This window comes from Gymnoscopelus braueri (assembly GCF_963280865.1).
Source record: "Gymnoscopelus braueri genome assembly, chromosome: 6".
NCBI classification, from domain to species: Eukaryota; Metazoa; Chordata; class Actinopteri; order Myctophiformes; family Myctophidae; genus Gymnoscopelus; species Gymnoscopelus braueri.
In genome coordinates, this window is record NC_137607.1 from 51,453,991 (window position 1) to 51,472,900 (window position 18,910).

The following is an 18,910-nucleotide window of genomic DNA, read 5'->3' on the forward strand; positions in this document are numbered from 1 at the left end:
TTTGGCTTGTGTACTTTATCTGGCCTGAAAGCCACCGTCCATTACTGAGCATTATTTGGAGATGCTTTTGGACTTGAAACATCAAGTTGGGTGTTGAATAGTGATTGTGCCCAGTGAACAAAAAACATCTTGTATATTTTCTGCAGCAGTGACCTTATACCTAGATCTAGTGTGTGGTGTGACACAGGTCCTGTACCTTACTGTGTGCTTAGATATGTTAACATGTTTATGTATGTATCCTTAACCCGCCATTTCCCTCTTGCCTTATTACAGGGAGAGCACAGCCATGTCGGAGGAGGCGGTGCGTCAGACGCGCAGCCAGAAGCGGGCTCTGGAGAGGGACCATGGGGACCCTGCCGAGTCCATGGAGGAACTGGACAATAAGAGGGTGAAGCTGGAGAAAGGCGACTCGACAGCAGATCCCCTGTCGTTGGAAGGCTCTGAAACTGGGGGAGTGATGGTGAAGAGTGAGGAGGCTGCTAAGGTAGCAGCCAGTATCATGAAGACCGGGGAGGTGAAGGCCACTATCAAGGTGGAAGTACAGACCAGAGAAGAGCCTGTCGACATGAGCAAAACCAAGAGGTAAGATGAGGTTCCCCCCCAGAAATTCATGATCAGTTTGTCTGCTTAGTTCACATGAAAACAGAAAACATGGGGAGGGGACTTGCTGCAGGGCATTAGATCTGTTGGCCTTCCAGACCAATTGTTGAACAGTGATTTGAGTGTTTTATTAATATTGGTCACTATTACATTTGGGGTATTGACACTGATCCTAGATCAGCAATTAAATGCAACTTTTGCCTCAATATTATGCATCTTACTAATTATATGGCAGGGGAGAACAGTGCAAGACTATCACTTTTAAATGACCATGGTCTGTCATTAGTTATTTTCCTTATTCAAATATACCAGCATGGACGTCTTTCTTGACACACATTCACTGTGAAGACAGTAGAGAACATCAGGGAAACATTTTCTTTTAATATTGAGGAGTAGGTGAGTACAAATCTGAAGACAATTGAGCAACTGTATAGCCTAACACTGTGCTGTTTCCCCCAGCACATCTACACATCTACATGCTCACAATGCGTCTCATTACGATGCGTTTAAAGCTTGCATGCTCAAATTAGGGAGGCCAGATTGAAAGTGACAAAAAATCGGGACACATCGGCTGCATAATTGCTGATACCGATGTCAAAATATCTGTCTGGCTCTCGAAACACCACTAGCATTAGGCTAATGCTACTGGTGTTTCAATGCCTAGTTTTGCTCTAGCTAGTGGTCTGATGGAGGAGTTGTACAGGAAGTCATTGTGTGGTTGGTGGTAGTTGTCAGTCACTGCCCCATTTTGAGAAGTTTGGCTCCAGAGGCCTGAGTTTCATTTTCTCAGCAGCACCTGAACTTGGCCTCACACAAAATGAAGGCTATATGTCACAAACTGGTTCCAACTAGCTGTTGCCATGGTTTCCACGTTGCAAGAAGCAGTTGGAGGAGGGAGGGGCAGGCAAGATCGGTGGGTGTGACACATGACCACACAGAAAAATGTGTGATGTCATGTGACGTGTTTGGAAGCAGTGGTGGAAAAAGTACTCACATTTTTTACTTAAGTAAAAGTATCAACACTGCAATGTAGAAATACTCTGTTACAAGTAAAAGTCCGGAATTCAAAATTTACTTGAGTACAAAAAGAACAAAAGTATTGGTACCAAAAGTAGAAAGTACTCATTAGGCTGAATGTCCCGTTTCACAAGTTTTCAAATGTATAAAATGTATAAAAATCTGATCTACAAGCTCACAATCGTGACACATAGTGAGCTTGTAGATCGGCTATTTTCAAATGGCCGAAATGAACTGTATATAGGGCTGAAAGGGTTAATGTATGTTTTGTAATAATCAAAATTACAAAGTAAGTAGTAACTAAAGTTTTCAAATAATTGTAGTGGAGTAAAAAGTACAATATTTGCCTTTGAAACGTACTGGAATAGAAGTAAAAGTACTGAAAATTGGAAATACTCTAGTAAAGTAAAAATACCTCAAAATTGTACTTAAGTACAGTGCTTGAGTAAATGTACTTAGTGACTTTACACCACTGTTTGGGATAGTGATGATTTAGACACATACTGTGGTGATGGAAGGAGGGAGATGACTCAAAGTGTGGACTGTGGATCAGTTTGATTTCAGTGTTGATATATCACAAGTTCGCCCAAGTGTGACCTTTGCTCCTGTGTAACCTTTGGCATGTCGCGCTTACTAACTCTTACCAGGGATGTTGTTGGCCAAACGACTGACTGTCGAGTGTCGACGGGTTCTCCATGCCGACACAAAATATATTCCTTTTTTTAGGCTTTATACCAGGGCCGAGAAATAATACTTGAATTTATCAAATATAATTTGATTGTTCATATATTTTGCATTGAAAGTGATACACGTAATGCAGGTAAAATAATGGCTCACTGTGTTGTCCACCAGTCAAACTCTACAATAGGGCTGCATGATTCTTGCTAAAATGTGAATCATAATTTTCTCCCTAAGAATTGAGATTACAATTCTCACACGATTCTTCTTCTTATTTTTAAACTTAAATTACACAGCACTTACGTAAGTAAAAAATGCATCTCAGACGCTTGCTGTTAAGACGGGGCTTTAAACTGACAACATGGTAAAAAAATAATAATAATGATAATAGTTGGGTCAAATGTTTGTCTTGTGTGTCAATTTGTTTAGAACTACCTTCATTCTTTTAAGCGTTAATTGAAGTTAAAATTATTAGCGTTTAAAACAGTAAAATGTGTTCGTTCTGGAATTTCTCATAAATTTGCAGCAGAAGAAAAAAAGAGCTAAAAGAAATAAAAGTAAAAACAAATCTGTTTACTACTTTTGCTGTCGATACAGAGAAACTATCAACAGTCTGTCTTTTTATCGACTCATTTAGCGAACCTGAAGCGAACATTGTTCTTGTGAAGCTGTTTTGTTCTTAGACATGAAGTATTTATAAAGATTGTTAAAGCCACAATCCGGAACTTATTTGAATGAATACAATTTTAATTTGAATGAATACAATTTTATTTAACCAATCTGTATCGTAGAGTATGTTAATACAATACCTAGTACATCTATGGTTGGAGATGGTCTCCCTACTCCACTACTTCCATTGAGAAATGTAGACCCTGGTGTTGGGTAGGCACCTATTGTTTTACAAGTAGTACTGTCTCCCAAGGCCAAGTGGGGGATTGCCTCTTGCATGAGAGATAATTGGTCTCTCACGTGGGAGGCCCGGGTTTGAATCCCGGGTAGGACATAAAGCTTACGAATTGCTGCTTTTAAGTGTAATTTGGCCAAAGGAGATAACTTGACCCCAGACAGTAACTCCCATACAACATTAGCCGAAACAACCACAAGCTGCCTGTGGCAGTTAAAATGGCAACAAGTTAATCAATGAGTGCTCTGTATGCATGCACACTGGACATGGAGTGAGATGGGCTTGTGGAACTGATCACTGTTGTCTTCGAAAACGAGCCCAAAAGAAGCGATTAGGCCACATGAGCACTACTTTACTGTATTATTATTTGAAAATAGCAGATCTACAAGCTCAGGATGGGACACGTTGTGAGCTTGTAGATCTGCTATTTTCAAAAGATATTGGGGGGTGGGGGGGAATGACAAATATATGCAATATCTTTGAAACACTTTAAATACAAAAATCTTATATGGGGGTTCCGTGGCACAAAATATTTTTTAGTTCGTGGACAAATGCATATTAACTCATTGACTGCCAGAGTTAAAACCTCGTTCATAGCAGCCCTTGCCAGCGATTTTCGTGTTTTTTTGTTTCGTTATTTTGTTATTTAATTCACATCTAGAAATTCTGGCTTGACACTTGAATCGTTTTGATCGTTCCACCACTAGAGTGCAGCACATACCAAGCTTGATCGCCTCTCGATCACACTCGCCCCCTCCCAGACCCACTCACACAGTGAAACACATGAACCGGAAGTGAAATGTCTCAGATTCTGTTATCGGCGAAAATTACTTTGTGATACACAACGGGGATGACTGTTCGTCACCCAGACCATAGATTATAGGAGGGGAGGTCTCCGATCGTTTTTCATAGCGTGTGAAAAACCATTTGTTTCCCTATTATGGTCGAAAATGACTGGGGGGAAAAATGTAAAACCGAAAACGGAACCCAAGTCATGGAACCGGATGCAGTGGTGGTTGAAGTAAGTGGAACCCGAAACTTAGCCTGATTCATAACAGAATAGCGTGATCAGAGCATAAAGATCAATAAAGACCATAGATCGCATTAACGCGATCCTGGCGGCCAAGCGCGCTATTTATTAGATCGCGTTAATGCGATAATGGCGGCCAATGAGTTAATTTAGGTGGTCCGTGACATGAAACTGTTTGAGAACCACTGTTTTAAACTTTAAAAAAGTTGGAAGCCCAAATAAGCAACTACACTTTGAAAACAAGCCCAAAAAAACGCAACCCCGCAACTACCGATATTTACAAGAGACTTTACAGTAAAACAAGCCCAAAGTCGCTTATAATAAGCAGACATGGCAACACTGGAACTGATCCCCTTTTTCCACCTCAAGTCTATTTTTTCCACAAACCGCTCTCGTTTTTCACAGAACTGCACAGTAGAATAGTGTACACTGTAGATGGTTATTATAGCATCGAACAACTTAATCTTCTATTCAGCTTCTTTATAATAGGCATAGTTTTCTTAAGCTTCTTAAGCTAACCTAGGGATGGGACAATATTCGTTATCGTTTGTCATGATAAAAAACTCTCACAATAATCATATCTTGTAGATTTTAATTTATCGTGAAATTGTCAGTCATACACTGGACCTGTGCTGGCTCTGTACTTGGAGCTCTTTGCCAAAAATAGCAGATCAACAAGCTCACAATGCATCGCAATGCATTGTGTGCTTGTAGATCTGCTATTTAGCGTCTGATAGCCTAGTGAAAGTAAATTAAATTCGCTCTGGTCAAACCCCATTCAGCAGTTAATTCATTCTGCAGTTTTAGTGGCCTTGTAAAATAAAACCAGCAGAATAAACATCCTACATTCTGTCTTACCGTTCGTCAGTAGAGCTTAATTCCATACATTGCATTTATTAGATACATACATGATACACAGACACAGAAAGCACAATGCATTTTCGTCCAGGGGTTTCAGTGCTCCTTGTGTAGGATAGGCCACTCTTCCATAATTAATTGCACGACTTTGGGTCAACTATTTTAACTAAAAGTTCTGGCAGAAAACATGTATTTAGTCAAATATCTCCACTGTTCCATGATATTCACTCGGACAATATTGGTACGGGATCACACGATAACAATTACAATGCTGCCGAGATAATCTCTCCATGAAAATGCATTAAGTGTTCATATGGCTGTGCATGGAAGACATGTACCGGTAATAATATCGTGCTGTATTGCAGCCTTATCAATCACTAGAAAAACGATCCGACATTCATCTTGAGTAGCCTACTGCTGGTGATTATAGAGTGGGAAATTAGACTGGAGCAAGTGTCAGATAAATTATAGAAGTTGTAGTTGTAACTTGTAACTACTAGAAACTATTCACATGAATCACATCCCACACAAATGTAGGCTTTTGATAGGGAAGAATACACCCTTTGCCATGCACCTGTTACCATGCATATAGGCTCACATCCACATTCAAAAATTTCATTCATATTTATTGAAGTAATTCACATTTTAATGCTATTCATAACATACGCAATGTAATGTTTTCATATTGGTCAAGGTGTGCTCTCACAATGTTTTCATATTACCTCTGCATGTTTTTATAGTGTATGCGTGCGCGTGTCCGTGCGCAATGTGCGTGCACGTGAATGCATGTGCGCTCGCATGTGTGTTATAGGGGTGCTCCCCCACTTCTAAAAGTAGCACTACAACACTGCTGTCATGATACAGATTCCTGGTAAATTGAGAGGGGGTCATTTGGTCACTTGCACCAAATTCTAGCAGAAAATGTATAATTTTAGTGGGCCAATAATGCGGCCTAAGTCAAACACGATATTATCAAATATTGGCCAAAGTCTAAGCAGTCCCTCTTCGCCGGTGTCTTTGAAAAGAATGTCTGCACTGTGTCTTGAATGGAGTAGCCATTGTATAAATATCTGATTCATCATTACTGTATAGTCTATGTGATGCTTTGAACTTGGAAGTTGAGGCATGCAGAAACACTGGACCTTACATAACCACACTGGTGCGTGTTGTTGTGATGCTTGTATAAGCTGCTGTCAGCTGAGCAGTAGGTCACACCACATCTCAATGAAAGGCTAGTGCCTCTCAGTTTAGGAGAAAAAACGTCAAGTTTATTAAGTGTTGCTGGGACATCTAGGCTCAGGTCAGCTGTGGTTAGTTTATCCTCTTTGTTAAAGAATTATAGCCTGATTGTACAGTAGCTTCTAACTCTGCCATTGTTTCTGGTATGGGTGGCCAATACATTTTATAACCCTCATTCCCAGAGTGACTGCAACATTTTCTCTTACAGCTTTATTTGAAACTGTCCTGAACCCCTGTTGTCCCCCCATGATCAGTATCTGGGAGCATTATGCTTGCTGATGTCTGTGTGCCTGTCAAAGTACTTCCCACTGATCAGTGCAATGTATCATTTTTAATAGTTTGTTGTCAGCTGCTCATAGCTGAAGAATCACTAAATACTGTAAATCTAGTGAGTATTAGTTTAAAGCATTTTAAGTGGTTTAGCAGGCGCATTTCTCTGATCTCAGTATTCTGTCAACATCTACATTTGAGTGAGCAACTGAGCGCCAGGGACATTCTGTCTAGGAAGTTGTAGCTTAATTGCGGTGTCTCGTAGATAAATGGCATTTTAAAGAAGTATGGAAAACAACATTGTGCCAAAGTTTATTGGGATTTGTCCTTACTATAGCTTGAACTTTTATGTTGAAATTGTTGTTTGGCATCATATAAATTATTATGTAAACATCGGATAAGTATCGCTGGTGTCGTTGGTTTGATAATTTGCTAATTCCAGCATGCTAGTAGAGTCCAACCTTTTGTTTGTTTTCCCTATTCTATCCTCTTCACAAGTCACATAACGGTGTGTGTGCGTATGCGTTTGCATATATGTAGGAGGAGAGTATAGCAAAGATGAGTGAGCGAGGAGGACGTTGCTTATGGTGGTGGAGGAGGGTGAAGAATTGAGTGAGCAAGTTAGGGAATAAAAGGTGAAAGAGTGAGAGAGGCGGGAAGGGAGGGGGGGGTGCAAAGTGGCGACTGACTCAGTGGGTGAACGAGTGAATGTGTACACAATAGGTTGGCTCCTGGCCATGTATTCCCCTCCCCCACCCTGTCACCCTCTCCAGTGTGTCCTGCGGACTCCTGCTCCACTCTGCTCTGTGACTCTGGTGTCAGCCGCCGGGAGGGAGGGAAGAGCCGAGGCCCAGGCTGAGCCGATCTCACTAGGCCCTAGGTCCTTTTCTGGAAGGGAGGGGTGGAGGCCCTGCCTGGGTGGTAGACTAGGCCTTAAGCAGAGTTCTGACGCCCCTGGCTTTACAGGCCCTGGACAATTACATAACGGCTCCATGTTACTAAATGCACGCATACATAACAACTCCCAACATACATGTAGTCATGAACCCACTGAACCCAACATACATAAAGCCATGAACCCCCTGAACCCAACAAAACTTGTATGCAGCTTTAGCTTATCTTGTACCTCTCTCAAATGACAAAAAATGCTACCATAGCCTACCTAACCCGTCTCCCCACCATGGGACTCTACTTTTGACAAGAACAGTTATAGAGGTGAACTCATTTCTGTCATTTCACCACCACTATAGAACCTACACACCACCTCTACATAATGATGCATATAGTCTCCTCAAACTGTAGGAAAAAACACTGGAAAGCTACCAGTCTTGATTTTATCAAGGATTTGTACTCGTCTTTACTACTCCCGTTTAAAGAGCAACTCCCCTTTGGCCTCGTCTTGAACGCAGTTCGTGACTATGATCTTGCTATCTGTAGCGGAGGAGAGGGAGTGGGAGGGCTGTCTGTGTTGCCCTTTGCTGAAGATAAGGAGGAGAAGCACGGTAGTGTGGCTCTCACTCCCCACGCCGCCATTACAGCACTATTGATCTCTTTAGATCTGCCCTCCTCATGTGTCCCACTCTGCATCTGTCCCACGATTGTGCAGAAATATTTATCTAACGCCATCTACTGGACAAAGTACAAAACTGCAAGTTGCTGCATGGGAGTAGCACACGTGTATACAACTTTGAAGTCTCATTTAGTTGCACGTTGGGTGGGAAGATTAACTCAAAATGAAGCTGGTGATAATAGTAGTAATGATTTTGGTTTGTTTCTCCTCAGTGACGTAAAAAGAGAACGGCAGCCCCCGTCACCAGATGATGTGATTGTGCTGTCCGACAACGAACCTTCTAGTCCGCTCATGAATGGGCACTGCTTCATGAAGACTGACACAGATAAACTTATGGTAAGACCGTTGAATGTACACACAACTAATCTAAACACACACATCAGTCATATCTCTTATACGTCACAAAATCACGTGTTATCCCAAGCCTTATTTTATGATTGGTGAAATGCAGAAGCAGAATAAATACAAAAATGTCTGCCACACTCGCAAATTAAGTGCTCAAAATACTGGTGCTGTTTTGTTGACTGTCAGTACAGTACAACACGGGCACAAACAGAAAGTAGATGTTTTTTGTCATCTTGTTATATGGTATTGTTAACCTTTTCTGTACATGGCAACATGTAAAATAAGATAAATGTCATTTTTGGCAACATCTATCTCTTAGTTGCAACAGTTAACCTTACGTTTATCTCATCACAGGCTCATAATTGAGATTTCAACCTGAGAGTTAACCCAACATTGTGCTTGTTTCCTTATGAGATTTTAAAGGTTATTTAAACATTAACATTCTTCTTTACGTGCACATTTGTATGGGCTGACGTTATTATCAGGATGAATGCGTCCTCGGCACACAATGGCTGCTGATGAATTTTGATCTATTAGTCTGTTGCTAAAAGGTCAACCAGCTCCATCAATAAGAATTAAAATCTGTTTCACTGAAACTTCTTTCTTCTTTTGTTCTCTAATCGGTCTTTCTCTATTCTAACTCTTCTTTGTAACTGCAAATGTTGAGAGCTTGCACAAAAAAAGAATTTCACCCACTCCTCCACCTGTAATCATGTGATGTGACAGTTGATTCTGATTCTGAACTTCATGTGTGTCTGATAGACACCACATTGAGGAATCGAGCTGTCGGAAGGAGAAATACATAAAAATAGACCGACAGACACCTTGGATAAATCGGACAGCCCCCAGCCAACCTGAACATCCTATCTGTTGTGTGTGTGTGTGTGTGTGTGTGTGTGTGTGTTCGTGTGTGTGTGCACACAGAAGAGCAGTCCTGAGGAGAGGGAGCGCATTATCAAACAGCTTAAGGAGGAGCTGAGACTCCAAGAGGCCAAGCTGGTGCTGCTGAAGAAACTACGACAGAGCCAGATCCAGAAGGACAGCACAGTACAGAAGGTACATGCAGACACGTACAGAACAGGGTAGGAGTTTGATTATACCCGTTTTTAAGGAGTGATTCTAGATCAGCACCTGGATTAGCACTATGGATGAGTGTGATGAGCTGAAAGGTGACTCAACCTGAGATGAGGCCTGTCGTACTTTTATTTGTTACTGCGGGTCCTTTTACCGCGTTTGAAGATAAGACTGGGGTTATTTGGCCTTACGGGGGTACCACCTGCCCCGAGTCCCACCCTGTTGATTTGGTTTGAGCCGCTGTGAAATGTATTGGCATCGAACAACCCTTGTGTGTGTATAGAATGAACAAGTTGTTAACTCTTCATATTTGTTTTCTTGTTTTCCAGTCGACTGGCTCTGTGGCTACTCCTCCTCCTCTGGTGAGAGGTAGCATCACATCAGGCAAAGGACCCCTCCAGGTGACACCTACTTACCACTACAGCTGCTTATTGTCCCTGCAAACTCTCCCACACGGGACCATTTTAGTTACAATATTCAATAGTAGATTCTCTAGTTGTGGCATTCAAGTAAAAGCACGGATTAAGTTATGTGGTGATTTAATCTACATAGGCATTTGTACCTGTCTTCCTTTCTGACCTGAATATGTCTATTAATAAAACAAGAGGAGAGAAATTGAGGTGTAATAACTCTGCTACTTGCAGTTTTCTGTTGCATCAGCTTGGAGGATGTGTTTATTGTTTTGTTTTGGGAGTAATGTGATGTGATGTTATGTTTTCAGGTGTCAGGCCGTAGCTCAGGCACAGTGATCCCGCCACCATTGGTGCGGGGTGGGCAGCATGTCCCGTCCAAACAGACTAACCAGGTTGTCATGCCTCCCCTGGTCAGAGGGGCACAGGTTGGTGTCAGCTGATAATAATTGTTATATGGAAATTGTAATAACGGCACTAATGTCAGATTTTCTTTATTTGTGTTCCAATTCCACTTCAATTTTCATCCTTTAATAACATCTTTGGATAATGTTCATTGATTACAGAAAGTGATAAAGTTGACTTACTGTTTATCGCCCTGCCCTTTTTACCACTGCTATCTCATCTTGCTTTTGCTTCTTTGTCAGCCCATTGCGGTGACACCTCAGCAGATTGCCAGTCTGCGCCAGCATCAACATCAGCACAGTGGCTCTGGCCCTCCGCCCCTGCTGTTGGCTCCCAGGGCCTCTGTGCCCAACGTCCAGGTGCAGGGCCAGAGGATCATCCAGCAGGGTCTTATCAGGGTGGCTAATGTGGCTAACACCAATGTCATGGTTAACATCCCTCAGGTAAGAACACAACTAGTACCCTTGTGGAACACCATTTTCATTGCTAAAGCAGCCTGAAGACTATTAGTCTGGCTCAGTGGTTCTTCTCAATCTTTTCATCCGGTGAAATGTTTACACAACTAGCAGAGTTAAAACAAAACAATTTACTACTAATTATCAATTAACTCATTCACTGCCACAATTATTGCTGGCCGCGTTTGCCCACTGCCAGAGATTTTTCATTGAAAAAAAAAAAGTACTCAGGAGCCGAGATACAGAATTTTTAAGTTAACAAGGAAGTGGATGGGAGTCTAAATCTTCGAAAAATCATATCTCCTTGGTCTTTGGGTCAAATCTAAAAAAAAACAAAACAAAACAAAAAACGTCAGTGGCAGTATTGGTAAACGGGAATAATTACGTCAATTACGTCAGTGCCAGTGAATGAGTTAAAAGAAACTCTGGTGCTTTTCGTAGACTAGCTATTTTACCTAACCGCTGTTTCCCTGGTAGTTATGTTGTTTGTACTGCATTTGCAATAAAAAGCCCCCTGTACAATTTTTAAATCCCCTCCTTTTGTCTGTATAACCAGATAAGAAAAATATTATGTGTGCTTTATGTCTAGGCCTCTCCAACCAACCTAAAGGGCTCGTCACTGTCGTCCAACTCCAATGAGTCGCCAGCCAGCCGACAAGCAGCTGCCAAACTGGCTCTGCGTAAACAGCTGGAGAAGACCCTACTGGAAATCCCTCCTCCTAAACCGTCTGCCCCAGAGTTTAACTTCCTCCCATCGGCAGCCAATAATGAGTTCATCTACTTGTTGGGGCTGGAAGAGGTGGTACAAAAACTGCTGGAGATTCATGGCAGAGGTGGGTTGAGCCCCTTCACTCTAACAAACATCCCAGGGTTGTAGTAATTGGAAAGGCCTGTCTTCAGTTTGGGATTTTCAAGCCAAGGACCCCTTAGCTGAGAGAGAGATGAAGCAGTGACCCCCACTACACATTGTATGAAATAGTGTTACAGATTCAACTTTTTCATAGATTTCATAGATGGCTTCATAGACTTGTTTGACAGCGCTATCATCAGTGTTGTGTTAAATTAATGTTTATTTGTTTATACATTATCTTTTCTATTAATATGTTGGATTCATGTTAATGTGTAAACCTTCAATGCTTAGTAAACCTTACCTTTGGCTCTGTACTTGGTCAACTATTTTTGTCCCTGTACACCAAATCCCTTTGCATGAAATAGCCGATCTACAAGCTCACAACACGCGTTGTGAGATTGTAGATCAGCTATTTTCAGCAAATGTCCCTCCCAGAATACAGATGCTAGGGTTCAAGTGGTAAAGTAAAAATTGAAAATTTGGCGGCCTCCCCTGTAGTAATTCTGAAGACCGGGGTCCCGGACCCCCTGTTGAAGACCTATGCTCTAATGGAATCTGAGTTTAAGCTGCTTCTCCAATGAGCTCCTTTTTTTTTATTTTCTCATCACACAGGTAATGTGGGCCTGGCTACAGCATTGGCCAGCACTCCCCCCAAAGAGCCACACACCTGCGCTCAGTGCAAGACAGACTTTACCTCCCGCTGGCGACAAGAGAAGGCCGGGGCCATCCTTTGTGACCAGTGCATGTCGTCCAATCAGAAGAAAGCCCTGAAAGCTGAGCACACTAATAGGCTGAAGGCAGCCTTTGTTAAGGCCCTCCAACAGGAGCAGGAGATAGAGCAGCGCATCCTTCAACAGGCTGCCTCCTCTTCATCCCCTTCCGTCTCCAAAACCACCTCCTCCCCCTCAATGTCCAAGAGCGAGCAGCAGGCGCTGGTGTCCCAGCAGTACAAACAAGTCAGGGCTGCCATGCAGCAGCAGCACCAGCAGCAGCAGCAGCAGCAGCAGCATCAGCAACTGCAGCATAGAGGAACGCCTGTTTCACGCCACCACTCCACAATCAAACAGGTGAGTGCTGCCCTCAATACTCGAGTCAACAATTCAATCGGAATGATTTTTTTCTGAGGACAAACCTCCTGTGATTTAAGCGCTCGGGTGGCGCAGTGGTAAGGTCTCTGCCCACCATCACGGAGGTTGTGGGTTCGAATCCACCGTGGTGCATCCGGCTTTGTCGGGCGTCTATAAAAACACAATTGGCCCGTGTTCGGGGGAGGGAAGCCAGGCGGGGAAGGCGATATTAGTCATTGCATGTAATCCTACGGACTGGGGTGGCAGCTGGCACCTGTCAGCAGGGAGTGTTTGGCGGGAGGAGTAGGACGTAGGTTCTACGTCCTCCTGGTGGGGGCTCCTCACTGGCAGGTGAGTCAGTAGGATATGACAGCAGTGACAACACACACATGTGGCATAACAACTACATTGGGGAGAAAAAGGGGGTAAACTTAATTGGCTATTCTAAATAAAATAAAATAAAACTCCTGTTATTGAATGAACTTAATTTCCTGTCCCTTTCTCTCTCCCTCCCTCCAGAGTCCTGGTCAGCTGTCCCGTAGCATCCAGTCTGTGGTGAGCTCTCGTGGTACGGCCCACTCCTTCTCCTCCTCCTCCCAGCTGCAGAGCGCCGTGTCAGCGGCCGCGCTGGTCAGCAGGCCAGGTAAGCATGCCGCAGCACGCCCGCTGCAGCAGGGGGCAAAGGTCAGCGCCACCAGCAGCAGTAACCAGGGCAACATGAACATGGCTGCCTGGAGGAAGCAGAGCGGCGGGAACACAGGTAGATAAATGTGAGACCAGGCTAGCCTGAGAACACTCTCCACTCCGCCACCAGTTCACTCCTTCCGTCTCCCTCATGGGGCTGTCTGTCGCTTCCTGTCACAGCACCTTAAGGTGGCTTCCTTTTTGCTCTAATTTTCCCAGTCACCTCTCGTTCACCAATCCCTTTGCTCTTTCTTACGTCAGTATCAATGTAGTTTCAGATTGTACTGTATGTCTTTGTTTTTGATGTCCTAAACTCAGAAGCCGGGAGCGGTAATGGCATGTTTTTATTCTGGGGTGACATCTTTCTATGGATCTTTCAATCAGTAGAGACTACACCATCTCTCTCCACCATCTCTTTTCCATCGTCCTTTACACAGTAATGTGTGTCAGTTGTAGTGGTGTACCACCAATTACGTTTTTTTCACACCATATACGGTTTCTTTGCAGGGAAGAAATGCACAACAATTTTTTATAATCAACACATGCTCTTCTATAATCTCTTGTGCATAGAGTCCGATGAACTAGCTTTCTGTGGCAACACATTATTAATCGAAGCCACTGCATTTTATGAGTGTTTGCTGTGATCTCACCTATAAAAATGCTATCACTATCTCAGCCTTGTGTTCGGTAGTTATCTTTGTTTTGGTTCTCTTCTGTAAACTCTTCTCTTTTCTATGGTTAGGGGGTGTCGTTTTGTTTCCTTCAGTTTGGGCCTGCAAACCTGTTTCAGACTGTAACTGTCATTAACGGCTATACAAGCAAACTTGACCTCTGGAATACTACATCTGGGTGTATCGTCCCCCCATCTTTGGGAGCTTTTTATCTGCAATCATGCAAACAGCCTGTCCAACAAATGAGAGAGATGAAAGGTTTCAGGGCTTCGAAATTGCGCCCTTAGTTTTGGGTTAATGTTCATAGTATTTTCATATCGGACTTTTGCGAAAAAAGCCTTTTTAGAAAGAACCTCTGTCACTGTTAATTAGAGAGCTTATAATGGAAAGGTATTGACCCTCTAATGTGCTTCTTCTCTGTCAGGTGTGACCATGGCCTATGTGAATCCCAGCCTGTCTGCGCACAAGACCACCTCCGCTGTGGAGCGTCAACGAGAGTACCTGCTGGACATGATTCCTTCCCGCTCCATCTCCCAGACAGCCAACACATGGAAATAATACAACCTGATTCCTTATTCCCACCATTAACCGTCACCCCTCCCATTATTAATAATATCAATAATAGTCATTCTCATTATCAACCTAACGAACACTGCATCCTGCCAAAACTATGCTGGGGAGGATCGACTTTTTGACCAATGATTAAAAGAAAGAAAGAAAAGGAGAAAGAAATAAGTCTCTCCACCTCTCCCTTGCTCTTTCCGCCACCATCTTTCTTTTTATTCTTCTTCTGAGCCTTTCCTCCCAATATGGAGGCATATTGAGACAACTCAGGCCTCTGGGATACAAGGATTACTGTATGTCCTAAGGACTGAGGGTAACTGGAAGGCTTGACATGGACACATATAGTACATTCTCAGACCTCAATAGTGTTGCCACTCCTTCCTTCCCTCCCGGTATGTCAGTTTAACTTTGTTTGCACCAAGAGTTGTTGCAGGGTCACTGCCCTTCCCTGTCTCTGGTTCAGACAGGTAGAGGGTCACTATCACACACACCGTGAATGATTCGCCTTACTTCCTACTCCTCTCCAGTCTGAGATGGCTAGACTCAGGCCCAAAACGGTGGCAGGACCGAACTTAACTTAAGACCTCATGGCAGGGATTGTGGTGGAGCTTTGAGGACCATCCACGAAATACTAAGAACTGCTTCAGCTTTGCAAAAATGAATATAATCAAATGACTGTAAAAAAAATATTCTCTATCCGCACACAGATGGCCTCTTCTCTTTAACCTATGGTGTGTTAAAGTAGAGAAGCAGGCTTGGTGTGTCGGGTAATTTTGTATGGCTGAATGTTAGAATTTTTGTCTTCTTTCTTCTGTAAGTCATATACTGTGTTGAGATATTGTGCTCCCTGATATTTTGGAAGTGGCCTCTTGTTGAGGCCTGAATTGAAAGGCTAATGTTACTGTTGAGGTGGTTTTACATCTGCTGGGTTACGTGTTTTAGCCTAGTTTTAAAGAGTTTTCTAAGATGAGTTAAAATACAGATTATGGGTTCACTGACTAATGTAAAAAAACACAATAAAACACGGCCATATGTTTGGAGGAGTATTCTTCTTGAATATTGTAAAAACCTTCCAAAGAACTAGTGGAGCCCAAATGGAATCCCTTCTACTAGAAGGTTTCTAGTTTATTTTAACCCTCTCTGGATATAAAGATGAATTCATGCTAAACAGAGAGGGTGTAAGGAATGTCATATTTTATGACATTGATTTGCTTTTAGTCATAGGTTGTGGTGCATTATTTTTCTTCTATAGACAAACTCTGTCTCTGGGTTTATTTATAGGGTCACGTTAGTTAAGATATACGCTTATGCCCTAAGTTTGAATGGATCTTCACTTTAGACTTTGTTTTTCTTGTGTGTCCAGTTGTTCCTAAGCACCCTTTAATTGGTCTAAAAGAAGCTGGACAGCTTTCAGAATGTAGTTATGCAAAAACCCCTATAGCAACACATGACATGGATTTATTAGTCTTTCTTTTACATTGAAGTGTGTATGATTTTTGTCAGATCCTTAAAATGAGCTATCTATGCCGTTTCATGTAAGCTGTGGTTCTATAAGCAGCAGCACAGGATAAGCTAGTGGTGAAAATAAAATCTCTAATATATAGCAGTGACATACTCTATGCCTACAGAACTTCCTTTCTTCTTTTTTTTAGAACAGAGTATTGTCTTCTTAATGAGTTCAGATGTCATAGAGGATGTTCAGTTGCTGTATTCCCAACCACTTTCACACTACACTGACTTTTTCTCTCAAAGAAAAGCGATGGCCTAGCAGGAATAAAAGTCAAATTAATTGGTAATTATAAAATTTGTGTTGTAAATCAAGTTCTTAAACAGGCATTGTTCCGCTAAAACGTCTGGAGTTGTGTGATTGTCCAAATTTCAGATACAGCCATTAATTGTACTGACAGGGGACATTGTCAGTATGGAAGGTGTCTGCAGTTTATTTTTAATTGCACCAAGCTATATTCCATCTCTTTTACATTCAAACAATCATGCTGATCATCACCCATTATTTTATGACCAGAAACTTGATGTCTTTTTCTCCCAATGTCCCATTCCTTATGTTGTAACCGATACAATTTCACAAAGAACTGGGGCCCTACTTGTCTGCAGTGCTTGTAGCATTAAGGGCCATTCACACCAAGCACTATGTCATTCACCTCGGATGTTATAGTTGTGGTGTGGACTCAGCCATCCACTTGAGTTAGAGCAATTTTTAAAACAATATGTTTATAGTTATAGTGCTTGGTGTGGACGGCCCATTAGGCTCGCTACTAAGACACGATACACTGTAGGTATATATTCTTTCAAGTCCTGTGGTTTAACTCTCAATAAACCAGGGTTACATTGAGGATGGTGCAGCAGTGTACATTCTCAATAGAAATATGTTTATGTGAACGGAGATTGGATGAATTCAGCCATCTGTGCACTAGTTAAGTCTTTCTTTATGAAAGTGGTATCTGCAATATTCCAGATGATCTGTATATTGCATATTGTCTGCAATCCTACAATGCTGTGCCCTGCTTAATGTAACCCTGTGCTTTTCTGACTACTGCCTGTTGCTGCTGTCTGACAACAAGAACACCATTCCGTTTTCTTGGGGTGCCAGCACTGTCAAATGCAATTGCAACCCTGTTGAAAAAGAAAGTGTACAAGAAATGTTTGTTTTGGTTTTTTTCTGCTCTATCAAGTAATAATAATAAAACTAATTCTAACCCCTTACTTGTGTCTGCTCCATATGCATTGCTTTATAGCTTTTGTCTTCATGCCCACATTTCCTAACATTATCTTTGTTTCTGAGTCACAGGAGATATCGCAGCTTCCGGTCACATGCAAGATCAACCTCTGCAAGCCAGGGCTATGTTATGACGATGATGAACAATACATTTAAGGCCCCCTTATTATCTTTCAATTCATGAATTCATCTCATTGCTCTTTCATCGATGATGGAAGTAAATAAAATGTCACTGTTTGAAAACCGGTAGAATTTCAAAATCAAATGTCTACTTGGTGTCTAGAACGTCTCAACAGTGCAAGTTGTTTTTGTCCAGTAGTTTTACTGGCCATCCTGTTCGGTCCTATGTTCAGATGTTGGACAATGGACATGCTTTGACACTTTGGTCTCTATACAGTTTATCAATGCCAATATAGTAACTTGCCCTTTAGGCTTAATTTCAGAGGCTGACTATCTTTAAGTGCTCAGCATTTTTCAAAGTTCAAGACCGTTGGGCAAGCTCAACAAATCTTATTGAAACATATACAGTTGATCCAGTTGTTAAAGGTAGGGTAAGTGATATTTTTGGGTTAAAACAAAAAGTATTTTGTTAAAAGGTTAAAGCACTATATTCTGATAGTAATCATTGCTATAGAGTGTTTGTTCAGTAACAGGAGTCTCCCCGTTTCTCCAGCTCTTTAATAAACAGAAAATACATTTTCCGGTAGGTGTCAATCAGGAGAAAGTACCCATTTTTAAGCTTCATTTTTATAGAGTTCCAGTTCCAATTTTGCCAGCTCATTTCTTAGTGTCATCACTTCCAATTTCACTTGTTTAATCTATATCCTGATTGAGTTCTCTATCCTGATTGGATAAAATTGGAAATGAAACTGAAACTGAAACGAAAATGTATTTTCTGTTTTATAAAGAACTGGAGAGACAAGGAGTCTCCTTTTACTGAACAAACACTCTATAGCAATGAGTACTATCAGAATATAGAGCTATTTAACACTTATTTTAACCAAAGAAAATCATTTCAAATTACCTATTAATTATAGCTACTATTTAAGGTTGTTTTCCATTCAGGTCAGGGTGCTGCTATTGTGCATGTTGGCTAAATGGAAAGGCTCTGCTACACTGGATCAGAGTCTTAATATTAGTATCATTGGTAACACCTGTACAGGACATAACATTCCCATACTATTTATGTGGCTGCCCACACTGAACAACCAACAGGCTAGCTGCAGCATGTTTTATTGATTAATTGCTAGGCCTATTAATTACTGTTTCATCCCAGAGTAATAGAAAGGAGATTAAATGACCACTTCACCAATTTTCAAACGACCTTCATATAATTGCTACTCACTAATACTCATGCGCCTTTAGATGGCGCCATTTCTGTTTACTCGCTCTGTCTCAGCTAGGAGCCGGAGGGCTGTGGAAACCTACCAATTCCCCCTTTCCCCACAGAACAATGGCTTCTATTTCAGATAACTTTCCAGGAGG

The 18,910-nt window shown here is 41.9% G+C and overlaps 1 protein-coding gene across 2 annotated transcripts in view; it reads left to right on the plus strand.

Annotated features, from left to right (window-relative positions):
• The window catches only part of gatad2ab (GATA zinc finger domain containing 2Ab), a 39,590-nt gene extending 22,178 nt beyond the window's left edge, over window positions 1–17,412 (plus strand). The window contains exons 2-11 of one of the 2 annotated variants that reach the window (XM_080429810.1): window positions 274–582; window positions 8,379–8,502; window positions 9,436–9,567; window positions 9,915–9,986; window positions 10,307–10,423; window positions 10,643–10,843; window positions 11,445–11,688; window positions 12,318–12,772; window positions 13,292–13,532; window positions 14,552–17,412. In XM_080429810.1, the coding sequence (XP_080285936.1) occupies window positions 274–582; window positions 8,379–8,502; window positions 9,436–9,567; window positions 9,915–9,986; window positions 10,307–10,423; window positions 10,643–10,843; window positions 11,445–11,688; window positions 12,318–12,772; window positions 13,292–13,532; window positions 14,552–14,685 (2,029 nt within the window). In that variant the 3' untranslated portion in view covers window positions 14,686–17,412. Of the gene's footprint in view, window positions 1–273; window positions 583–8,378; window positions 8,503–9,435; window positions 9,568–9,914; window positions 9,987–10,306; window positions 10,424–10,642; window positions 10,844–11,444; window positions 11,689–12,317; window positions 12,773–13,291; window positions 13,533–14,551 lie in introns of those variants that run through there. The other variant, XM_080429811.1, reaches the window with a different exon arrangement.
• Window positions 17,413–18,910: the final 1,498 nt, after the last annotated feature.